The following is a 25,520-nucleotide window of genomic DNA, read 5'->3' on the forward strand; positions in this document are numbered from 1 at the left end:
ATTTTGAACTGCGAACACCCCCCAACCCCCCCCCCCTCAACATCTCCCAACTGAAACAACTCCACGTTTTTTTTTTTTCTCCCTCTTCATAGGCGATGCCAAGTGCCCAGACCCTTCCTTCGTCGTCATCGTCATCGTCGGCGTCCTTATCGTCCTCCTCAACATCCTCCTCATCATCCTCCTCTTCTGTGGTGACCTCTACCCTCACCCGGACATCCACGCTCACTCCTGCCTTAAGCCCTCCCCCACAGCCCCCACCCACACGGGCCATTGCCCTTCCTCCCCCAGGCTCCTCTGCCCCTCCATGCGCTGGCTGCGGGGGTGGGATCAGCGAGCGCTTCTTCCTCTCTGCGGCCGGCTGTGCGTGGCACGCGCGCTGCTTGCGCTGTGCCGCTTGCCGGGCGGGACTCGCGCGTGAGAGCACGTGCTTCCACCGTGATGGCCGGATCTACTGCAGACACGACTACTTCCGGTGAGACATCAACATGTCGGATATTAAAGGGGTTTTTTAATCCTGAGTAACGCAAACCTCACCACTCAAATAAGGAATCGTTCACCTGCACGCCCTTTCACACGCAACCCCACGCAGACCTGCACAACCCGCCACCCTAATACCCAAACATTGCCTTGTAATCTTCCTGAAGCACAAACACAAGTTTAATAGATCTGGTTATTAGATGTAATCGAGCTATGAACAAACCAGAAGGGCACCCGGCAGAGCGGATACCTCCACCACTCAATGCCTGATCCACTGGATTACGAGAACATATCGAGCCCAAGAAGATAATATTCTACTGCATGAATCGGCCTCATTCGCTGCTCAAAGCTGGGGCTTCAATTCCACTACATTTTAGAAATATGACTGGAATACAGCAGTATACTTGGGCTGTTACAACTACATAACACACTTTTTGAAAAAGGAGTCGACTCTGCATTGGAACTGATTATGACTGCTTTTGTTATTATGTACGAAAACTACTCAATTAACAGGAATTATGGAAAGATCAACTTCAGTTAACAAACCTAACCAAACAATGCAATTCGAATTAAACTTCAATAGTGTCTCGAAGTAGTCAATATCATCACCATTGTCATTTCCCTTAATAGTCGTCATCTTATCACTGATGATCATCCTGTAGAACATATCCATTCACGAATCAGAGAGCAGCGATCCACCTGCACTCTCGTATAGCACATAGCATGAGTTATATGATCAGCAACGGTACTCATAGACTCACATTTATTTAATAAAACAGTCTAAAGATTTATCGATACATATACTGCATCGTGGTCTGAATAATGTGTCCACAATGCCCATTACTATCTCCACATCTTCGTTTGCATACACATGGTCCAGCAGACCCATAGTCTGTAGTTGGCCCTGAGACATATTGGCGAAATCCATATTTTCCCATCAGTTGCGTGATGGTATGTTCTGGAGTACCAAAAAAGGCCAAAAAGCCGTCTGGAGTACTTGAAATCGCCCAGTACAAGTCAGCTGCTGAAGAGCTCAAGATGCCAGCACATCTTGTAATTTGTTCTTGAACAAAGGAGACTTTGTCATGTGTGATCTGTATACAGTGACAATTTTGATTTCTATTTCCTTCTGTGTTGTCACCGTCACTGTTCTGTCTTCTATTCCTTCAATATCTGGGTTCGGACTGGTTGTTGACATTTCTGATGGTGCCATGATCATTATGCATCGTAGTTGAGCTTCTGTCCTTCTCCTCGGAAAGTCTCCACAAAACAAAGAGCATCTGCTGATCTCATGGTGATGTCAGCTTTCATATCTGGTCGATGTTCCAGGTATGACCTGATGTTCAGTAAGCCTATTTTAAGCCAACTACCTCCGAGACTGCAACTGTGGCAGCTCAAGCAGTCGAGTAATATCGCCTTGAAGTCGATTCCTTTCTTCCTTGACAGCTGGGTTGACACAAATTGCGTTTTCATCACACCCAAGTATGTGTAGATCACTCAAGGTTTATAGTCTACTCAAGGTAACATAAACTTGACCAGGCATAAATCTGCCTTTTCCTTCCGTTGAGACAACAATCCTGTCTAATGTTTTTCCTTGCACTTCATGTATAGTGCAACTCCATACAAGTGTGAGTGGAAATTGTACTCGCACGGCTGGCACTGAAGTTCTGCCTCTGCCAGTAAAAAACTTGACCTCTTGTCGTTTGATGGGAACAGTTCCAGGATATGTCTGCTTGTACTGACTGTTGGTTGTGGCTTCTCTCCCAACACGATCACTGTCAAATTTGACCAAAATAGCATGGACATCAGAGCTTGAATGGTCCTGGGCTATAACAGTGCCACATACACCATTGGCTAAACCATCAGATACATCAATGTTGACGATGACCATTACACGTGCTCCTACGGCTATCGACACAACTTCCCGCAATCCAACAGTATCTTGTCGATGGCTTTTATGTCAAACACTTGAGCATCAAGTTTTTGCATGTGTGTGAAATTGTGCTCATCGACTTACTTGTTCGTTTTGAAGACATGAAGAGCATCCTCTGGGTGCAGCAGGCTGTCTTAGGATATCTCCTTGGACTTCAAGATGTTGATATCAGCTGCTGTGCATGTTGTTGTACGGACAATACAGACGACTCGATGATGAACTGAATATCCATGTTGCCTTTCCATGTGCGAAGAATGTCTGGATTGTACTGGTTTCTCTAACATTCAGATGGTTGTCCTTGCAAACCTACATGTTTGCCGGATTTTGTGAATCGTAGAGCTTGATTGTACTCATAGATATCTACCTGTAACAGTCACAACAGCTCATCCAACGCAACATCTTCGGGAACATCTTTATCTTCCACAGTTTCTCTCACTTGAGTTAGTATTTCTTGCTGTTGGCTTTGCTGTCATGCTACAACTGTGCGATCCAGCTCGTTGGAGGGTCCTTCAATCAACGTCTCAGCACTTGGTGGATGACGGAATCGGAATCTTTACCTGTTTCATCTGCATGTTTGTGAGTGGACATGCTTCTGCAAATCAAGCACAAGCTTCTGAAGGTCCTCATCTTTCTGTGGAACACAACATTTCTGGTGCTTGTCAATAAAAGCTGCTACTTCCTCATCGTCATTGACATCTAGTTTTGGAGAATCTTTTATCCACAAAAATGTGTGGGCATGAGGGGAGTCCCAAGCTCAGAACTAAATGCTAATCTTAAAGTCCTGAACGTCTCTGACAGAGTTACTCCTGGATACAAAAAATTATTTGAAGGAGTTGACTGTTTTGGAATTGACAAGCAGCTGTTTCTGGATTGCAGCGTAACCATTTCCACTTTTCATCCCATGATAGATTTTTCACATCTTCATCTGTCAGTACTTGGCCATGTTGATGACTGATGCTCTGGATAACTTCTGGCCATTGCATATCTGCAGCTGATAGGATCAAAAACCACGTTGGGATGCCAAGTTGATGTACTATTGCTCACAGATCCAGAAGTTACTGTACTCCAGTATGCTGGAGATCCGCGAAGATTCTTCAAAAACTGGAAGGCCGTGTCCATTCCTGTCATTGCCTGCATATTATCAGAGCATTTCATCAATCCAGCATTAATCGTTTTGTTTCTGAGTACTTTTCCATGACTTTGTCTCGGTGAAATTTGCAAATCATCCTTCACTTGCTTCCACTCAACAGCATACTGGGCAGCTAGTACATAGTCTATATCCTTGGCAAACCTGCCATCTACATCAAGGAGTCGTTGGTTGAAATATTTCCTGACAGTTATAGATTTGGTCCTCTTTGCAGATAATCCAACACAGCCTTGAGGATATTTTTTCTGGATTTTCCAGTTCTTCATATTTCTCATCAAGTAGAAATGCAGATGGCCTTTGGTGTTCTCCTCGTGCAACTGAATATGTATCATCTGCATTAACTGGACACTCTTCTTGAAGTAGTGTATCATTGGGTATGTCTCGAAGTTTACTGGTTTGCTCAAAGGCTATCTCATCTTCCAGGTCTTCATCTGCCGAAGCTTGAGCTGATGTACTGCTGTGGTGTTGAACTCCATGACAATCAACTTTTTCCATGGCTACATAATGAAACTCACCCATGAGACCAAGGGGAACTGTGTTTTCACTTCTGTCATGCCAGGGGTGTATACTGTGAACCCAATCTGGTGTAATTTTGTTCAACACCTTGAAATTAATGTTCAGCATGTCAACTACACCTTGCACAGCCAGGTTGTCTGCCCATTCACCAGCCCTTAGCTTGGCCGTGTACTTCTTTAATTCTTGTAATTGTTGCTGACCAGGATGAAAGAGAAATTCTGCTCCCTAGACAAGCACTGCAAAACTTGGTAAGCATTTGTACCAGTTACAAGAGGTGACACAGCAGAGACCACTCTGTTGGTCACTGTGTTACTGGTCGTCTTGGCAGAGGTGTTGGCAGTGGTGCTGGTCTTGGCAGTCATCTGGGCAGCAATCTTGCTATTGGCCTTGGCAGTGGTCTTGATGTTGTTGATGGTGTTCTTGTTGGTGGCCTTGGTGGTGGCACCAGACAATGCATGTACTCCCACAGCATGCTGGTCACTTTTTGTGTGCTCAATGTGGGCAACTTGAGTGTCTACTGGTTCAGCATCGATCTGTGCCATTGCTTCCCACAATTCTGAGTCAATGTTTTCCCACTGACTTTCCCAGTCTTGATGAATGGTAACATCCTCGTAGAGGAGGTTGTGCTGCTAAGCCTCCATCACCTTTTTGGGGCCGAACATATTCATACATATAATGTCGTTTATACACAAGTTTTCGCGAAAGTTTGAGTGGCACAACCTCAGCATGTTGTGGTAGTCAAGGTAGCAATGAACAGATTGCACTCAGTTTGGAGGCACATTCACAACACCACCATGGATTGCTTTTTTGACCTCCCATGGGGAATCCCACAACTTTCATGAAGGGATTATTTGGCTTAATCACTCTCTGTTATAGTGGTCACAGATTATCCAACTCTGGAGGTATGCTGTGGAGGGCCAGGCCATTCCTCCAGGACTGAGAAGGTGTCTGTCCTCTCTTCAGTGCAGAATGACACAAGTTGCATATCCAGGCTTGGTCATGTGTCTGCAGGTCTTTCACAGATTGAAGTATATACTGTATCAGTGCCAGAGGAGCAAATGTATATTTGTTCTCATTTATCTGAAGTACAGACGATCAATATAGTAGTCTGTGACACGAGCAACATGAGTAGATTGGCCCTTCTTTAATTTTAGCGTGAACAATTGCAGCCGACTCCTCAATTGTTGGTGTTTGTTGCTTCTTTCTTACCTGAAAGTTGTCTTTGCTTTTTCTGTCAGACTTCTGCAGTTTCTTCAACCCTGCGTTTCTGGTTATGTCGTTTATCTGCGGCTCTGCGTCGGTCTGTTTCTTCGGCAGTTTCTGTTTGACGTTTTGAGGCCTCACATTCTTTGTTTTGTTTCCTTCTGTGGGAACTGCTTTTTGAGTTGGAGCGTGGCGTTCTTCTTTTGCTTTTATTGCTGCAGTGAGATTATTTGTTATGCGTCTTCAGTATATTGCAGTCTTGGCTTTTCTAATGAATGACTCGTGATTCTGAAAGTTTGGCTGCTATTTATAGCCAAAATTATGTTGCACAACCACAGTGGGATACAATTGAGAACATTTGAGAATCGCTTCCCATTTTCAGTCATTATTTCGGTTCCGTTAAGAATCGCTTACGGCCTTTATAATTCTTTATACATCGATTGTAAAATTATGAACCTATCCGGTGAAATCAGGAAAAGAGTTTTTATTCTTTACTTGCAAATACCACCCATCGCTTCGCTGACAGGGATACTAAAGGGGGGAGGGAGAAAAAGCGGGGAGAAGAGCGAGAAAGGGGTGGGGGAGAGGGAGTGGGGAGAGTGAAGAGGTGGAGGGGAAAGGAGCGAGGAGTGGTGGGGGTGCGAGGAAGGATTGGGGAAGTGAAGAGATTGTGAGGTGAGAGGAAGGGAAGGTCGACGTGCGGTGGAGCGTAAATTACGATTCATACTGTTTCGTCAAAATGATTCTGCATGGAATAACAGTGAAGATGGAAACAAAATAATGACTGAAATCCATTTTCTACCGGTTATACTATAAACACGGCCCAGAGACAAACACCGCTGGACACATCTGGAGCCAAGCCATCTGGACATAAACACTGCTTGGACATATCCGAAGACAAACTCCCGTCTGGACATAAATACCGCCTGGACACATTCAGAGACAAACACCACCCGCCACATCCAGAGACAAACTCCCATCTGGACATAAATACTGCCCAGACATGTTCGGAGACAAATGCTGCCCAGATGCATCCGGAGACAAGCGGTCTGGAGACAAACTCCTGTCCGGACATAAACTCTGGCCGGATCCATCTGGAGAAAACCACCACCCAAATGTGTCCGTAGACAAACTCTGCCCAGATGCATCCAGAGATGAAAACTGCCCAGATACATCTGCAGACTAACACTGCCAGACCAAGTCTGGAGACTAACAATGCCTAGACACATCCGGAGACGAACACTGCCCAGACACGTCCTGAGACGAACACTGCCCAGACACGTCTGGAGACTAACACTGCCCAGACACGTCTGTAGACGAACACTGCCCGGACATGTCCGGAGACAAACACTGTCCAAACACAATCATCCTCCGGATATGTCCAGAGACAGAGCAAGATGGGAGAGTGAGAGAGGTGTGGGAGGAGTGTACTGCACTCTATTGAGAGGGGGTGGAGCAAGGATGGGACAATGAGAGAAAGAGAGGGGTGGAGGTAGGGTAGATAGCAGAGATAATGTCATGGTTTTTGAACGAACACACACACACACACACACACACACACACACACACACACACACACACACACACACACACACACACACACACACACACACACACACACCTCATCCATTTATAGTAGTATTAAATGGTCTACAGGGTCATCTGGGTTTTTTGGGTTCTCAGGGTCTTTTGGGTCCTCTGGGTCTTTTTGGGTCTTCAGGAACTTTTGGGTCTTCTGGATCTTTTGGGTCCTTGGGAACTTGGGTCATCTGGGTCCTAGAGGTCTTTTAGGTCTTTTGGCTCCATGGGGTATTTTGCGTCCTTTGTGTGTTTTGGATCCTCTGTGTCTTTTGGATCTTCTGAGTCTTTTGGGATCTTGAGAAATTGTGGGTCTCCTGTGTCTTTTGAGTTTTCAAAGTATTTTGGGTCTTTTGGGTGTTTTGGGTCATCTGAATCTTTTGGCTGTTTTGGGTATTTTGGAAATTCTGGGTCTTTTGGGTCCTTGGGAACTTTTGGGTCTTTTGTGTCCTCAGGGTCTGTTGGATTATCTGGGTCTTTTGGGTCCTCTTGAACTTTTGTGTCTTCGAGTCTTTACGGTCTTGGGGGTCTTAAAGGGTCTTCAAAGGTCGAAGGGGTCTCAAGCAGTCTCGAGGGTCAAAACGTACATTCCAATACTATGTAATTAATTAATAGGCTATGTAATTAAGACACAAAAAGTATGACACATGCATACGCATATGCACACACACACACACACACACACACACACACACACACACACACACACACACACACACACACACACACACACACACACACACACACCTCATCCATTTTTAGCAGAACAAGCTATATATCGTTTTCAATCCTTTCACTGAATGGTGAAGAATCACTTAAAGAATTCTCAGATCCGGATCTGGATTCCGATCTTCACCAAAATTTCGCGTTGCTGTCCTTAATTGTCCACCTACACACACAAAAAAATTCAGAACGATTGCTTGGAAACTGTGACCTCAAATTGTGTGACAAACAGACAGACCGACAAACAAACAAACAAACAAACAAACAAGAAGAAGACGTCGTGCAGAGCACGACACTGCCAAAACCCATAAAACACATTTGACCTCAAAAATAATTGGTGGTTGAATTCAATGACCAAATATGCAACTTCTCTTCAAATATCAAGTCAATCAGATGAAAATTGACAATTTTAGAAATTCGGCCAATGTTGACCTTTTGGCCTCTGTGGACCTCAAATATAATTGGCAGGTTGAATTCGGTGCCCTGAAATATAAAATCCTCTTCAAATTTCAAGTCAATCGAATGGAAATTGAGGATTTTAGAAATACAACCATAGTTGTTGACCTTGGGCCTATGTTGACATTTTGGTCGATGTTGACCTCAAAATAATTGTTTGGTTTAATTCAGTGCCCTGAAATATAAATCCTCTTCAAATTTCAATTCAATGAGATGAAAATTGAGGATTTTAGAAATTCCACGTTAGTTGTTGACCTTGGGCCTATGTTGACCTTTTGACCTCAAAAACAATAGAGTTCTTCCTTATGACAAACTCTACCATGTGGTGAAGTTCCATGAAGATTTTTTTAAAAATTATGACCTGTAGGAGATTGACAAACAAACGGACAGACAAACAGACAATAACAAAATTGACTGACCAATATATGTACTTGAAAAATCTTCGATTTTGCAAGTAACAAAAAAGCAAACAGACAGAGATGAAAACATAAGCTCCTTCCACCTTCGGTGGTGAAGGTAAATAATAAATTCCTGTCTTATTCAGTCCCTGGCCTGTAGACGAGATGGGGGCTGCCAGACTCCCAGAGAAATGGCAACTTGGTGTCCCTTTGAAGTTCAAACTCATGGGGCAGATGGTTGGATTGTCCTCATTTTGTTGGAGCTTCATATTTCTCTTTTTCTGTGATGGAGTTTCTCTCTGTCACCAAGTGAAGCATGTTGTGGGTAGGAAATCGATTACTCTGGTAGCAATGCTTCCAGAAACAGCAATAAAAACTAGAAAGGCACTCGGTAGAGCGCATACCTCCGTCATGCAATGCCTGATCCATGACAACATATCATGCCCAATACATTTTTGAAATATCATGCTGTGTCTCGTTTTTGGCCCAATCTCTCAATGGCAAAAGAATCACTTTAAAAATAAAAATAAAAACTCGTATCTGAATCTGGATTCGGATCTTCCCCAAAATCGAATCATTTTGTCCGTGTCACACACCTAACCTGTCCACCAAGTTACATCTGAATCTGCCCACAACATTTTGAGATATCGTGCTCTATATCGGTTTAAGTCCTATCTCTCAATGGAGAAGAATCACTTAAATTATCGGATCTGGATGAGGCTCTTCACCAAAATTCAATCAATTCATTCTCGTCACACACCCAAAGTGTCCGCCCACCAAGTTTCGTCCAAATCTGTCCACAACTTTTTGAGATGTCCCGCAAACAAAGAAACAGACAAACAAAGAAACAGACAGTGGTGAAAACATAACCTCCTTCCACCTTTGGTGGCATAGGTAATAAACAACAATAATTTTGATAATGATGGTGGTGAAAATGCAATGGGATTGCTTCGCAGCACCTGCATCACTGATAGACAGATACAGGAGCTTTACAACTTTCTGAGAAAAAAGAAAAAACCAAGAAAGGATGTTGTTCACATTGATCTACCATCACATCAACCTTCAAGTCAATAAAATTATCCAGAGGAACTGAAAAGCTTTTTCACAATGTTCCTGAAACAACAAAATTTTACAGAATGTTCCTGAAACTTCTACACAAAAACCTCTCATCTATTTCAAGATGGACAGAAATATGAGAGATTCCTGGTTAAAGGGCATTCACCCTGTGACCTCCCACCAAGAATGGTCAAGTGTTCACATAATCACTGTAACACCTGCCCAAAATTCATCAAACAAATTATTTCAGGAAGCAAAAATTCAATGTGAAAGTCATGGACCACTTTGACAAAACATCCATGAATGTGATATTATACAGAATCACGTTAATTCTCTGAAAGATCTGCATCCGTGAAACCTAGGCAGTGACCATGTAATCATTTCCGTGTACACTTGCACAGTGTTCAAACTAACAGCACAGACATCTTGAAACCTGTTGCTCGATGTACTTTCCCAGACATACATACATACATACATACATATATACATACATACAGCCACATGGCAGTCTCCGGTGACTTTCTCCATTTCAGCAGCATGGACAGTCGTACACTCAAGGAACAAAGCCTATCTACATGATCGGCACATTGGCTTCCCACAGGATCAACTTACTCTTTTCGTTCACTTAGACCTCCGCCTTACAATTTTTCAATTCTTTCCCTCCTATTTTTCCCTTTTATTAGCCCCTGTTGGACTTGGCCCCAACGGGGGCTTATGGATTTGGTCTCGATTTTCGTGTGTGTGTGTGTGTGTGTGTGTGTGTGTGTGTGTGTGTGTGTGTGTGTGTGTGTGTGTGTGTGTGTGTGCGTGCGTGCGTGCGTGCGTGCGTGCGTGCATCCGCATCTGCATCCGTATCCGCATCCTTATCCACAACCATATCTTGGACATGTATGGGCCGATTTTATTCGTACTTGGCACAAAGCTAACACATGATGGCATACAATTGCACATCATTTTGTTTCGCGATGCGATCAAAGATGACCGACTGACAGCATTTTAGTTGTTAAAAACACAGATGTTGAACACATCCTCAATCATTTCTCAGACATGCGTTTACCGACGTTGTTCTAACTTGGCAGACAGATAAAGAATGAGGGCTTACATATGCACGTCGTCTTGCTTTTTTTTTTTGAGATCCTATCCAGGATGGTCGACTGCCTGCCATTTTGTTTCTGAAATGTGTCCCCAACAATTTCTCATACATGCATGGTCTGATTTTGTGAAAACGTAGCAGAGGCACAGTACATGGCGGCATACACTTGCGTCTCACTTTATTTTTTTTGATCTGATCAAAGACGGCCGACTGGTAGACTGGCGGCCCATTTCAGTTGTAAATAAATATGGGCTAGACCTTTATCTCCATGCAGTACAATTTATAAAAACTGGTGCTATGACATCTTATGTCTTTTTTTTCTTCCTTGTTTTAATGTATTTTGTTTTATCTATCTTTCCTCTTTTTTTTTTTTTTTAGCTTGTTAGCTCGCCTGTTCAAAGAACAGAGAGCTATAGCGATACCCCCCGGCGTGAGCGTCAGCGTCAGCGTGAGCGTAACAATGTTAAAGTTTTTGGTGCAAGTTATTTCCTTTCTAACGTTTTTATCTACCACTCTATTTTTTACTGATTACAATATACAAAAACATATATTGCTTTACAATTATTTGGATCAGACTTCACTGCAATGCTTTATAAAAAATATTAATTATTAGACGAGTCTTTTAAAAATGACAAATGTATAAACAGGCGAGCATTGGGTGGCTTTGACACCAACTCTTTGGTTTTTAATGCCTCTCCTCGTTTTATGGATTTGATTTTCATTATTATTTTTCAATTTACTTTATTGTTGTTGTTATTTTTAATGCTTTTTGTGGATGTTTATCTCAATAGTGGGTGCGTTGCTCTGATGGACCCAATTTTCATTGGTCTTCACAGCCTTGTTGCATACCTGCCTGCTGTACTGCTTCAGCATTAGCTTGCCTTTCACGAAGCCCAGATGTGCTTGGGGCCAACGCAGGGATTATATGTTCGTTGTTATTTTTGCCAGATGATACCACCATTCTCATTATTGTTGTAAATATTATTAGTGTTAATTAATATATGCTTTGTTGCTATGCTATTGTTTTTGTTATATATTTTGTCATTAGAATGCCATGCCATGGTAGAAGGACATATTAAATTGCTTTATGTACCTTAACATGGCATGCGTTTAAAGCATGGGAATTGTAATGGATTTTTTTGTGGTGTCGTCGAGTCTTAAAGGGTCGACAGGATATACAGTCTGAGGGTTTTTTGGGGGGGTCTTTTGGGTCTTTTGGGTCCTCAGGAACTTTTTGAGACTTTTGGGTCCTTGTGAACTTTTTGAGACTTTTGGGTCATCTGGGACTTTTGGGTCCTTGGGGTCTTTTGGATCATCTGGGTCTTTTGGGTCCTTGGGGTCTTCAGGGTCATAATGGTCTGGGGGTCTTCAAAGTTCGAAGGCATCTCAGCATCTCAAGGGTCAAAAGGTTGATTCCAATCGTGCGTAATTAATGAAGAGACAAACGTATGTAATTAAGACCAAAACTATGACACACACACACACACACACACACACACACACACACACACACACACACACACACACACACACACACACACCTCATCCATTTATAGTCGAAGATAGATAGATGTCCTGTCACTTCTTTTTTCCTCATTATTTTCACTTTTCTTCCAGTCGCAGACCGCTTGACTTTTAACCCCTGAACTCTGATCCTCCCTTTAAAATTCAGTCATTGTCACCCCATGTACTCCCTGACCCCTGGCCTCACTCTAACTCACTCCCACCCAATATCAACCCTCACCCCAAACCATTCCCCCAAAAATGCTTTGAGACCATGCTCTGTACAGAGTGTTAGTGCTGCCAAAGCAGTCTCTTGGGCTATTGGGTACAATCCTGTATGGGTCACCACGCCAACGCAGGATACTCGAATGGCTCAATTATCCCAGCAAGCTGGTACTATACTCACTTTGCTGACCTCGGAAGGATGACAAACTGAGTCAACCTCACTTGGTTTTGATTAAACGGCCGAGCAGGATTTGAACTCAAGACCCTTGGATCCCAAGCCCACCACCCTAACCATTAAGCCAACACCAGCCATGCCTCAAAAACCATCTCTGACTTTTGCTCTGACAAAGTGTTAGAGCCCAAAATGTCAGCTTCTCCTTGCTCCCACAATGGTTAGCATCCCTCGATCAATGTCCTGTTGATTTCATCCATTATTATACTTTTCCACCGATGCAGATCGACAACACCCTTCATCAGCAAGACAAGTATTTTTTGTTTTTTGAATACACTGTTGAGGCTCGTATGAGAGCAAACACACAGAAAGTACAACAAGGGGAGCTGGAGACAAGAGGGGTGGGAGAGGGAAGGAAAAAACAGCGTGAACAGAGACATGAGGAGATCTGTGGAAGGGAGAGGGATAGGGTGGGGTACACAGGGTAAACAAGATGGACACTATAAGGACTTTCAGGAAGGAAAGCAAGGAAGTTTAAGGAGGTGGGTTTGGGGTGGATTAACCTGGGTAGAAAAGATCGTGGTTTTGGATGGTGGAAGAAGATAAGAAATGGTGTGGAACAGCTGTTTTGAAGACCTGGAGGGAAGAGTGAGAATGAAGAGTGTGGGAGTTTGTTCGAAAGGCAGGAAAAAAGAGGAATGAAAGAGTGAAGGTGAGCAGTGATTCTTGATTTTGGTAGTTTTACCAGAAGGGGGTTGCTGGCGGACCTCTAGGCGGACCTCGAGTGCCCTGCAGGAATATGAGGGGACATATCTCAGACAGAGCAGGGGAGGGGGGAGCAGGCTGGAGAGGAGACGGTATAAGACAGAGAGACTACCGATCTGCTTGTAGTGCAAGAATGAGACCCCCAAAGACTCGGCCTCATCGCGGGAGGTACCAATGATCCTAAATGCCTTGGTTTCCACAGCATGAAGCTGAGAAAGGTGAAGCCGAGAGGCAGGAGCACGAGCCCAGAGGGGAGAGCAGTTCTCCATCAGGCTGCGTATGAAAGTTTTGTATTTGGTCAGGAGCTCAAGTATGCCAAGGAAGGACTTTGCATGATGGAGGATGCCCAGTCGGTGACTGGCTTTGGAGGCCAGGTTGGAAATATGGCTTTCCCAGGAAAGATCATGGCAGATAGTGAGACCCGAAGCTTGAATGAAAGAGTTCTTCAAGAGGATTGTTGAGAAAGTATATGGGAGATGGGGGGGGGGGGTTCCAGACAGTCCTTTCGGAGAGACATAGTGAGAGCGTGAGATTTGTCAGGATTGAAAGACATGTTCCACTTGTTGGACCAGCTTGTGATTTTATCCATATCTGCAGAAAGTGAAGAAGCTGCTGCTTGCCGATCTGAGGGATGACGGATGGTACGGCAGATGCTGGAGTCATCAGCAAAAAGAGAAAGAGGATTTTCCAGAGTCAGAGAGATCATTGATGAAATATTGGTTCAGTGTCATGTAATAATCACCTTGTTACTGATCTAGTGGTCTTGGATTGAATCCAGTGCGAAATGAAATGTGACGAAAATTACATCTAACGCACTGCCCTCAGATAGTGCTGCATCGGGGAGCAGTCCAACTCTTGAATGGCAACTTTAATTTGTCTGTTCTCCCTGAAATTGTGACAATGTGTTCGATCTTTGGGTGGAAAACCCCCCCTGAGATAACAATCAGATGAGAAGCATTCCCAGATACTGCAAACTGGTTGAGGTACACCAACTTGTACTCCTGGAAACTGCATTTATATAGTGTAAAGTTCAGATATTTAACTGAACTATGGTAAAAATTGAACTAAAACACTAACAACCCTCATGTTGTGTCAGACTATGATTAGGTTCGTTAACAATGGTGCTTATCAAGCATACTTTAATATGTTTTATTATAATAATAATTAATAAGTTGGCACGATGGCTCAGCAGGAGCACACTCAATATTGAGCTGTTTCGTCTGTGTTCGATTCCTGACCCAACAAGAAACTCAGGGATTCATGTTTCTTCGGTAGGGTGTTGCATCATAATGTGTGCTGTCCCTATTGGATGTTAAGCCGGAGACACTTCTGTCAGTATTCCCTGGTGAACGATACCATATCTCAGTGGTTCCCAAACGTTTTTGTCCTTGACTCAAAATTTGAAATCACATTCATCTCGTGACCCAAATGGTTCCGGTACCTACTTGGTATCAGTACCTATAAAACGTTTTTGACACAAAGCCTCCCCCCCCAAAAAAAACCGGGATTTTGAGGGGGGGTTAAGTTTTGGTCATGCCCCTGGGTTTGGAAGTTCCTGCGTATATCATGGTGTCTGGCAAAGAGGATGCGATTGTCACCAGCATCCTCGCTAAATTCCAAGTTCCAAATACCTGTCCGAACCTACAGTGTGCACTGCATCGGCAATACAGCTGCACTCCCAGAAATGATGCAACTCACAACCAGGTGCTGCACAAAATGAATGAAAATATTAATATTAATAATAATAGTAATAATAATAATAAAATTAATTTCTACCAGAATTCATGCAATTTATTGTCCCCACCTCCTCCCCAGGCGGTACTCATCTCGCCGTTGTGCACGTTGCTCTCTTGGCATCTCTTCCCGCGAGCTTGTTATGCGAGCTCGTGAACTCGTGTTTCACGTTCCGTGCTTTGCATGCTCAGCATGTGCCCGAAGACTTGCCCCAGGAGACCAATGTGTGGTGCGGGGAGTACGACCTTTTTGTCATGCACATGCACCAGGGGTTGGACCAGGGTCGAGTGCTGAGCAGGAAGTTGTGGAGAGTGGGGGTCCTGGTAATGGTTCCAGGGGAGGCAGTGGAAGAGGGAGACGTGGTGTTCTCGGTTCAATTCCAGCTCCAGGAGTCGTGATGGTAGGAGTAGGTGCGGAGGGAGTTGGGAGAGGAGGAGTGTGGATGGCTCGTACTGTGGGTGATGGGCCAGCATTGGGAGGAGGCGGTGCTGTGACTGTTGGTGGGCTGGAAACTGGGCCCATAGGGGGTACAGTGGGTGGAGCCATGGAGATTGGTGTATGTGGACAGGGTTTCTCATTCTATGGGGCAGGACGTGGTGTTGGTAGTGTTACGGTAGGACCTGGTCCTGGCGGTGGAGTACCAAAAGGTCGTCCTCGAAAGCGGAAGCAAGCATCATCAGGAACTGCTCCTGAAGGTGGGGGGATTCCTGGAAGTGGAACCTGTGGTGGAAGTGGGGACCTGATTAGCTACACAGGAGGTAAGTGCTTCACCTCATCTTGAACTTTATTTCTTTTACCTGCATTTCTTTTTGAGGAAGTTGCATTCTTGACCATAAGAATCAGAAAAGGCAAATGGCAATTGATGTCAGTGTTTAAAAAATAGAGGGTCTTATTTATTTATTTGCATGCAGCCTGTGGCTGCTTGGCTACATTATTCTCTGAGGATGCAGCTGAGCCACTAATAGAATGCTCCCTTTACCAGGAAGCTGGTACTCATTTTGCCGACCTCAGAAGGATGACAGGTCGGAATGACAGGCTGAGTTGACCCACCTGGTGTTAATCAATGCCCCAACATGGACTGACACAAGGAGTTACCCTGCCCAAGGAGTTTCTGTAGCCGTGTCCAATTAGCTGACTCCAATGATAATTGAGGAAACACCGGTCAATGAGCGTATTACGAGATTAAGAATTCGTCTCTCCTTGGGTGTCATTTCCCTGGTCTCTGCATATGCTCCGACTGAGGCGAGTGATCTCACCGTGAAGGACGCATTCTATGCCACGCTCGAGTCTGTGGTTGATCAGTGCCCCAGGTGAGATACTCTTCGAGTCTTGGGGGATTTCAATGCATCGACTGGCAATGAAAGATATGGTTATGAGACGTGTTAGTCCCCATGGGTCTGGAACTATGAACCAGAATAGCAATAAGTTCCTTGACTTTGGAAGAAGTCATGGACTGAGCGTGGCTGGTTCATGGTTTTGGCACCCACAAGCTCATCGCTGGACTTGGTATTCCAACGCTGGCGGTGTGGCAATGGAGATTGGCCATGTGCATGTTGATGGTCACTGGAGAATGATCCAGAACTACAGGGTCCACCGGAGTGCTAAGTTCCTAAATGCTGACCACAGGCTTGTTGTAGCAATTCTGAGGTTGCAGCTTAAATCTGGGATAATGGTTTCATCTCAACCGAGGCTGGCTGTTGGCGAGATCAAGGATGAGGGGGTATCTGAGGAGTTTGCGAACAGGCTTAGTCGGGATTTGGGGGAGGGGGGCTGGGTGCCTTGGGGAATCCTGAAGAGTTGTGGAGTGCCTTCAAGACCACTATCCTTGATGTTGCCGATGGATGTCTTGGAACTCACCAAAGAGTGAAGAATAATTTTGTCTTTCAAGGGACACTGGATACCATTGACCAGAGTCACAGGGCGAGGCTTAATGGCAGAGCTGAGCTGTTCAGGGAGTTGAGGCATAAAACTGTACGTGCGCTGAGGGTGGACAAGGAGGCCTATGTGTGAGGAATCTGTGAGGGGGTAGAGCATCACCTGTGGTCAAGTGATTCTCATCCTGCTTACAGTAGAATTCACACATTGCATCCTCCAGACACCCATCCCTAGGTGTACTGCAGTAAGAGCAGAGGATGGTGTGCTCTTGACAGAGGAGTGCGAAGTAAAGGCCCGCTGGGCTGGTTACTTTGAGCGGCTGTACCAGGATGACCCACCAGTTGTTGAAGTTGATGTCAGGGGTGTTACTCTCCCTATCGCTGACCCCATAATCAACTGTGATATACCTTAGTTTGTGGAAACACAGGCTGCAGAGAACCCTTTGAAATGGGGTAAAGTTTCTAAGATCTGTGGCATCCATGCCGAACTTCTCAAGGCTGGTGGAAATGCTGCACTCATGTCGTTGCATGCGGTTTTGTGCTCTGCCTGGAACACAGGCATCATCCCAACTGACTGGAAGAGGGGTCTTCTTGTCCTTCCCTGGGAATGGAAGGGTGAACACCGTCCAAGACTGCAACAACTACTAAGGGGTGATGCTGCTCTCCGTGCCAGGCAAGGTCTTTGCTGAATTAATTATTGAGAGGGTATGCAACCATCGACTTGAGCACCAGCACCCAGAGCAGTCAGGCTTTACACCAAAGACGTCAAAGATTGTCCGTACCCTTTCAATTTGGTAAATCGGGATGCCTTCTGGAGGATTCTGGGTCTTCGTACGGTGCTACCAAAACTGACCAATCCGATGTCTAAACTGTACTCTGGTACGGAGAGTATTGTGAGATTTGGTGATACCATATCTGACTTATTTCCAGTTGTTACTAGAGTTTGTCAGGGGTGTGTACTGGTCCCCAGTCTTTTCAGCATTTTATGGACTGAATTCTGGAGAGGATGTCGGAGAGATCAAGTTGCGGTGCATCATTTGGGAATGTCAAGATCTCTGACGTTGATTTCACAAAGCATGCAATCATCTTTCCGGAGACTCTGGATGTCCTTTGGGAGGCCCTTGAGGTGCTGAATTCGGAGTCGGAGCCTTTGGGAGTATGGGTTTCCTGGGTCAAAAATAAGATGCAGGCTTTCAATGACATCTTTGATGCGCCTATCGTTTATTAAAATCTTTTTTTTTTGTGTACACTGCCGAGGTTCGTATGAGAGCAAACACACATAACATACAACAAAGGGAGCAGGAGACAAGAAGGGGCAGGAAAGGGAAGGAAAAACAGTGGGGAACAGAGACATGAGGAGATCTGTGGAAGGGAGAGGGATGGGGGTGGGGAACACAAAATAAACAACATGGACACTACAGGGACTTTCAGGTCCTTACACAACAGGGACTTTCAGGAAGGAAAGCAGGGAATTTGAAGGAGGTGGGTTTGGGGTGGATTAGCAGTGGTGGAAAAGATATTGGTTTTGGATGAGGGAAGATATGAGATGGTGGTGAACAGCTATTTTGAAGACCTGGAGGGAAGAGTGGGATTGAAGAGAGTGTGGGAGTTTGTTCAAAAGGTAGGAAAAAAGAGGAATGAAAGAGTGAAGGTGAGCAGTGATTCTTGATTTTGGTAGTTTTACTAGAAGGGGGTTGCTGGCGGACCTTGAGCGCCCTGCGGAAATATGGGGGGTGAATATCTCAGACAGAGCAGGAGGGGGCGAGGCTGGAGAGGATATTGTAGAAGACCCAAGAGTGAGAGACCCAAAGTCTCAGTCTCATCGCGTAATGTCTCATGTCTCAGTCTCATAGTCAAGGATTCACTGGATCATTGGGTGTTACGCTGTCGGTACCTCTGCAGGAGGACAAAAGTACGAGTCATCAGGTGCTTCGAGTCTTGCTGTATGGATGTGAGACTTGGACTCTGACCAGGGATCTGAGATGGATACTTCATTCCTTTGGTACCAGGTCTCTTCAGAGAATCCTTTGCTATCTCTGGTGGGACTTTGTGTCCAACGAGGGGTTGCTGAGAGAGACTCAAATGAGGTTTGTTACCTGCATAGTCCGTGAGCGTCAGCTGCGGCTGTATGGACATGTGGCTCGTTTTCCTGACGCTGATCCTGCTCACCAGATTCTCTCAGCGATGGAGCCTCATGAGTGGAGGAGGCCAATGGGCTGACCACACGCCTCGTGGTTGCAGCAGGTTGATCGGCATCTCAAGGAGATGGGGATGGGCCAGGCATTTTCCTGGGGGATGGCCAGATGGATGCCACTGAGTACCGGTGGAAAGTGGACACAGTGACTCACTGCTCCACACATGCTCCCATGCCTGACCTTACCTGAACCTCAGAGAGTGCTGCAGTACTAATGTTCAAACTCTGGAGCTCAGATGACAGCAGAGCCAGGTGAACATCCTTTCTTACGATGAGGACATGCCAGGCACCCATCTGAAAGGACCGCCTCAAGTTAACGAAAGGAGACCACAGTCTGGTGGACTCGAGGCCACTTCAGGTCGAAGCAGTCTGTGTGTCAATCCTTGCGAAGGAATGTGGAGGGATGCAGACTTGTCCCATTCCCAGTTATCTTGCCATTGCTTGCAAAGCCAGCTGCTCTTCATCAACCGTTTCATTGGAGTGCTTTCTTGAGTGCTCATGCCACTTGGTGAGTGCTCTGCAAGCTGCTTAGATGTTTGTTTGCAAGCCATTATGATGCACTGCAAAAGTATCCACTCTGTCACTCTGCAAAATATAATCAAAAACATCGATCAATGGACACAGTTCAGATTCCACCTGCCTGTGTGGGGCACCACGGTGTCATGCAGTGCCTCACCCCTGAAAATGCCGTGCAATTTTATTTTTACATGACAGCTCGACAAGCTGCTTGGTTGTTCATTTACAAGCCTTGGCGATACACCGCAGACGTACCTACACTGTTACTCTGCAAAATACATCCAAAAATACATTGATCAACGTTCAAAGTTCCGGCTTCACCCGCTGTGTTGGGCCCCGCCGTGTCGTGTGGTCCCTCGCCCACTGAAAGTGTTGTGCAATTTTATTTTTACACAATGTATCACCTTTTCGTGAGACCTGCTTTCAATTCAACGTTTGTTTTTTTTTCAGCTTCTTCAACCATTTCGTTGGAGTGCTTGCTTGAGTGCATAAGTCACTTGGCGAGCGCTCAACAAGCTTTGATCTCCATAAGTTTCCGTGGTAATAACGCAGCTCTGTTCTCTCTTGGGACATCCCCGGAGTTGGGAATGCAAAATAAATTAGAGGATTAGAATGAGTAAAGCAACGGGACAAGTGAACTGCGAGTTAAAGAGAGAATTGAAAAATGTTCTCAGTGGCTTCTAAGCAATGAATCCCCACACCACGACAGGGTGGCCGAGGGGTATGCCCACTTGCTCTAAGCTGCCTTTTGGTCTGTTGATCTTTTGGCCGAGATTGACCTTGAAATGATTGGTTGTTGAATTCAATGACCAATTCTGCAAATCCTGTTTAAATTTCAAGTCGATCGGATTAAAATTGAGGATTTTAGAAATCTCACCAAAGTTGTTGGCCTTTGACCTATGTTGACCTTTTAGTCCATATTGACCTCAAAAATAATTGGCTGGTTGAATTTAGTGACTTGAAATATCAAATCTCTACAAATTTCAAGTCAATCGGATGAAATTTGAGGATTTTAGAAAATTTGGTTCAAATTGGCCTATTGGCCGATGTAGACCTTTTGGGTTAACCAAATTTTACGAAACTTCAACGTGGGACCGATGCAGGGTCGGTGACATTAATCTCCGAAAAAACAACATGAAAACAACAAAACAACAAACAAAGAAGAAGAAGAAGATGTCATGCAGGGCATGACACTTACAAAATCAATAAAATAAAATTGACCTCAATAATTGGTGGTTGAATGAAATGACCAAATATGCAACTCCTCTTCAGATTTCAAGACAGGTCAGGCATGGGTGCATGTGCCAGAGCAGCGCATCGCTGTGTCCACTTGGGCCTCCGTCTGGCCATCGCCCAGGCAGATGCCTAGCCCATCCCCATCTCCTTGAGATGCTGATCAACGTGCAACCACGAGGCACGTGGTCGGCCCATTGGTCACCTCCACCCATGAGGCTCCCTCGCTGAGGAATCTGGTGAGCAGGATCAGTGCCAGGAAAACGAGCCACATGGCCATACAGCCACAGCTGACGCTCACGGATTATGCAGGTTACGAATCTCATTTGAGTCTCTCTCGGCAACCACTCGTTGGAGACAAAATCTGACCAGCGACAGCCAAGGATTCGCCGAAGAGACCTCGCACCAAAATAATTAAGTCTCCATCTCAGATCCCTGGGCAGAGTCAAAGTCTCACATCCAAAGTGCAAGACTTGAAGCACCAAGGACCTGAAGATTCAGACTTTCATCCTCCCGCACAGGTACCGGCACACCACACCCCATGAGCCAGTGAATCCATGCCTCCCCAGGCTCGACCCAGACATCTGTTGACCTCTGGCTCACAGCCAGCAGAGACATGAATATCACTGCCAAGGTAAGTGAATCTCTCCATGACCTCAACATCCTCGCCAAAAACAGGTAAAGACAAGATAGCAGCATTCAAGATATCATTGAAAGCCTGGATCTTAGTTTTGACCCAGGAAACCCGTAATCTCATCGACTCCAACTCCTCATTCAGCATCTCGAGGGCCCCCAAAAGGACACCTTGAGTCTCCACAAAGATGACTGCATCATCTGCGAAATCAAAGTCAAAGATCTTGACATCCTCAAATGATGCACCACAGTTTGATCTCTTTCCAACAATGGATGGAAGTCCTCAATGCCAGACATGAATCCTCCTCAGAATCCAGTCCACACAAATGCTGAAAATTGTGCGGGCCAGTACACACCCCCTGACAAACTCCAGAAACAACTGGAAATAAGTCAGAGATGGTACCACCACATCTCACAGCACTCTCAGTACCAGAGTGTAGTTCAGACATCAGATTGATCAATTTTGGTGGCACACCATGAAGACCAAGAATCTTCCAGAGGGCATCACGATTCACAGAATTTCACGAACTTTACAGAGATCAACATAGTCTGCAAGCAGTTCCTGCTGAAACTCTCATCTGCATTCGGTGAGGACCGGAGGAGCAAGGATACGGTCAATCGTTGACCTCTTTGCTGTAAAGCCTGACTGCTCTGGATGCTGGTGCTCAAGTAGATGGTGGCGAACCCTATCAAGAATTATCCGAGCAAAGTCCTTGCCCAGCACTGAGAGCAGCGTCACCCCTCGGTCGTTGTTACAGTCTTGGAGATCACCCTTCCCTTTCCAGAGAGGGACAACAAGGACCCTCTTCCAGTCAGTTGGGATGATGCCTGTGTTCCAGGCAGAGCACAGAACTGCATGCAATGCCATGAGAACAGCATTTACACCAGCCTTGAGAAGTTCAGCATGGATGCCACAGATCCCTGGAGCTTTACCCCATTTCAACTGGTACATCGCAGACTGTTTCCACAAACGAAGGTGGACCACAATTGATAGGGGGGGGGGAGGGTCAGCAATCGGGAATGTTACACCGCTGACATTCAATTTGACAACTTGACATCCTCCAAGCCCATCAGCCTGGTACTCAATGTGGGCTCAAAGTAACCGGCCCAGCGGGCCTTCACTTTGAATTGCTCTGTCAAGAGCCCACCACCATCTACTCTAACTGCAGCACACCAAGGGATGGGCTTGGAGAAACGCAATGCACGAATTCCCCTGTAAGCAGGATGAGAATCACTTGACGACAGGTGATGCTCTTCCACTTCACAGATTCCTCACACATAGGCCTCCTTTTCCACCCTAAGTGCATGTACAGTTTTACACCTCAGCTCCCTGAACAGCTCAGCTCTGCCATTAAGCCTCGCCCTGTTTACTCTGGTCAATGGTATCCAGTGTCCCTTGAGAGACAAAATTATTCTTCACTCTTTGGTGAGTTCCAAGACATCCACCGGCAACATCAAGGATGGTGGTCTTGAAGGCACTCCACAACTCTTCAGGATCCCCCCAAAACACTCACACTCCCCCCCCCCCCCCAGATCTCCACTCAGCCTGTTCGCAAACTCCTCAGGTACCTTCTCATCCTTGAGCTTGCCAACATCCAGCCGAGGTTTGGATGGTACCATTCTCCTGGATTTAAGCTGCAACTTCAGAGATGCTACAACAAGCCTGTGGTTGGTATTGAGGAACTGAGCACTCCGGTGGACCCTGCAGCTCTGGATCATTCTCCAGTGACCATCAACGAGGATATGGTCATTCTCCTTTGCCACACTACCAGTATTGGAATACCAAGTCCAGCGATGAGCCTACAGGCACTGAAATCCTTCCTCTTCTCCAATGGCTTGATTTCAAATCATCAATTTGGTTTCAGACCAGGTAACTCTACCCTGGATATGCTGCTCGTGCTCTCCAACATTGGATGGAAGTCCTCAATGCCAGACATGAAATCAGAGCCATATCCCATGAAGACATGAGATGAGAAATCAGAGACATATCGCATGCTTTTGACATGGTCTGGCACCCTGCCCTACTCACCAAACTCTCTTCCTATGGTATCCAAGGCTATCTCCACTCATGGTTCACAGAGTTCCTCTCCTGTCGCAGCCAACGTGTGGCCCTAAATGGAGTTCTTTCATCCCCTCTTCCTGTCCAGGCTGGAGCTCCTCAAGGCAGCGTTCTGGGCCCTGTTCTCTTTCTGGTTTTCATCAATGATCTTTCCGACTCTCTGGAAAATCCTCTTTATCTCTTTGCTGACGACTCCACCCTCTGCCATACCATCTGAAATCCCTCAGACCGTCAAGCAGCAGCTTCTTCGCTCACTGCCGATCTGGGTAAAATCACAAACTGGTCCAACACGTGGAACATGTCTTTCAATCGTGACAAATCTCAAACTCTCACTATGTCTCTCTGAAAGGACTATTTGGAAAACCCCACCATCTACTATCTCAACAATCCTCTTGAAGAAGTCCTTTCTTTCAAGCTTCTGCGTCTCAATATCTACCATGATCTTTCCTGGGAAAGCCACATTTCAAACTGGCCCCCAAAGCCAGTCGCCGACTGGGAAACCTCCATCGTGCAAAGTCCTTCCTCGGCCTACTTGAGCTCCTGACCACATACAAAGCTTTCGTTTGCAGCCTGATGTGGTACTGCTCTCCTCTCAGGGCTGGTGCTCCTATTTCTCACCTTTCTCGGTGTCACGCAGTGGAAACCAAGGCATTTCGGATCATTGTTATCTCCCACGATGAGGCTGAGTCTTTGGGCCTCTCACTCTCTCACCGCAGGCAGGTCGGTAGTCTTTCTGTCTTCTACCGTCTCCTCTCCGATCTCGCCCCCCCCCACCCGCTCTGTTTTCGATTTGTCCCCACCACATTTCCACAGGGCGGTCAAGGTCCGCCAGCAACTCCCTTCTGGTAAAACTACCAACATCACGAATCACTGCTTACCTTCACTCTTTCATTCCTCTTTTTTCCTGCCTTTGGAATAAACTCCCTCACTCTGTTCAATCCCATTCTCTCCAGGTCTTCAAAACAGCTGTTCACCACCATCTCTGATCTTCCCGCATCCAAATCTTTCATCTTTTCTACCCCCGTTAATCCACCTCACACCTACCTCCTTCAAATTCCCTGCTTTCCTTCCTGAAAGTCCCTGTAATGTCCATCTTGTATACCCCATGTTCCCCACCCCATCCCTCTCCCTTCCACAGATCTCCTCATGTCTCTGTTCCCCACTGTTTTGTCCTTACCTCTCCCACCCGTCTTGTCTCATGCCCCCCATTTAGTCTGTGGGCTTATGTAAAAAAAGCAAAATTTTGGCTAGATTCTTGGCACCCGTGTTTAAACACATCTATAAACTTCACTGATTTCGAAAAAAATGGTGCCAGTTTTTCTATTAGCTTTTAGGGCCTCCATTTTGAATTTCAAAATGAATGCCGTTTTTACCCTATATGTATGATTTTTCGGTATTTAACGTTATTTTGAACATATAATTCAAAGTGTGTGCAAATAGAGTTTGGGTACCAAATGCATTGTAGTTGAGACAACTGTTCATTGTAATTGAGTTGTAGTTGAGCATTGCAGTTGAGACATTGTAGTTGAGACAAAGTGTGGCACAAATCATGTCATGGTAAAGCAACACACATGAGTTTGCCTACACCAACAAACTCTCTACGGATTCACGAACTCTCTACCTTTCCCATCAGCTCATCCACTACAGTACCGTCAAGGTTATGACTGCAACACGGAAAGAGGTCACGACGAATTATGAAGTTGAAACAATGACCGGTGTCAGCACACAGGAAGAGGTGGACACTTATAATTTATCATGCTGTAGAAGTTGTGAGCAATGGAATGAATGTCCACATATATTCACAAGACACTGATGTGCTACTTTTGGCTCTACGAAGAACACCACTACTTGGCAACCATTCTGCACTAATCATGGGCACAAGCGAAAGATGACGGAAAGTCTTCCTACAGCCTATATATGACAAGCTTGGCCCAGAGAAATCAGCAGCTTTGATCAACTGGCATGCTCTCACAGGCTGTGATACAACAGGACATATCCAAGGGAAGGGAAAGAAGGGGTGCTTTACAACTTT

At 45.4% G+C, this 25,520-nt stretch overlaps 1 protein-coding gene across 2 annotated transcripts in view; it reads left to right on the forward strand.

Annotated features, from left to right (window-relative positions):
- Nucleotides 1–25,520, forward strand: part of LOC147022555 (LIM/homeobox protein Lhx9-like) — a 219,712-nt gene that overhangs the window by 79,738 nt on the left and 114,454 nt on the right. For both annotated transcript variants that reach the window (XM_085887244.1, XM_085887245.1), the window contains 2 exons: nucleotides 93–472; nucleotides 15,061–15,737. In XM_085887244.1, the coding sequence (XP_085743370.1) occupies nucleotides 96–472; nucleotides 15,061–15,737 (1,054 nt within the window). In that variant the 5' untranslated portion in view covers nucleotides 93–95. The remainder of the gene's footprint in view (nucleotides 1–92; nucleotides 473–15,060; nucleotides 15,738–25,520) is intronic.

This window comes from Eptatretus burgeri, chromosome 7 (assembly GCF_056783735.1).
Source record: "Eptatretus burgeri isolate ZD-2024b chromosome 7, Ebu_testis_v1, whole genome shotgun sequence".
NCBI classification, from domain to species: Eukaryota; Metazoa; Chordata; class Myxini; order Myxiniformes; family Myxinidae; genus Eptatretus; species Eptatretus burgeri.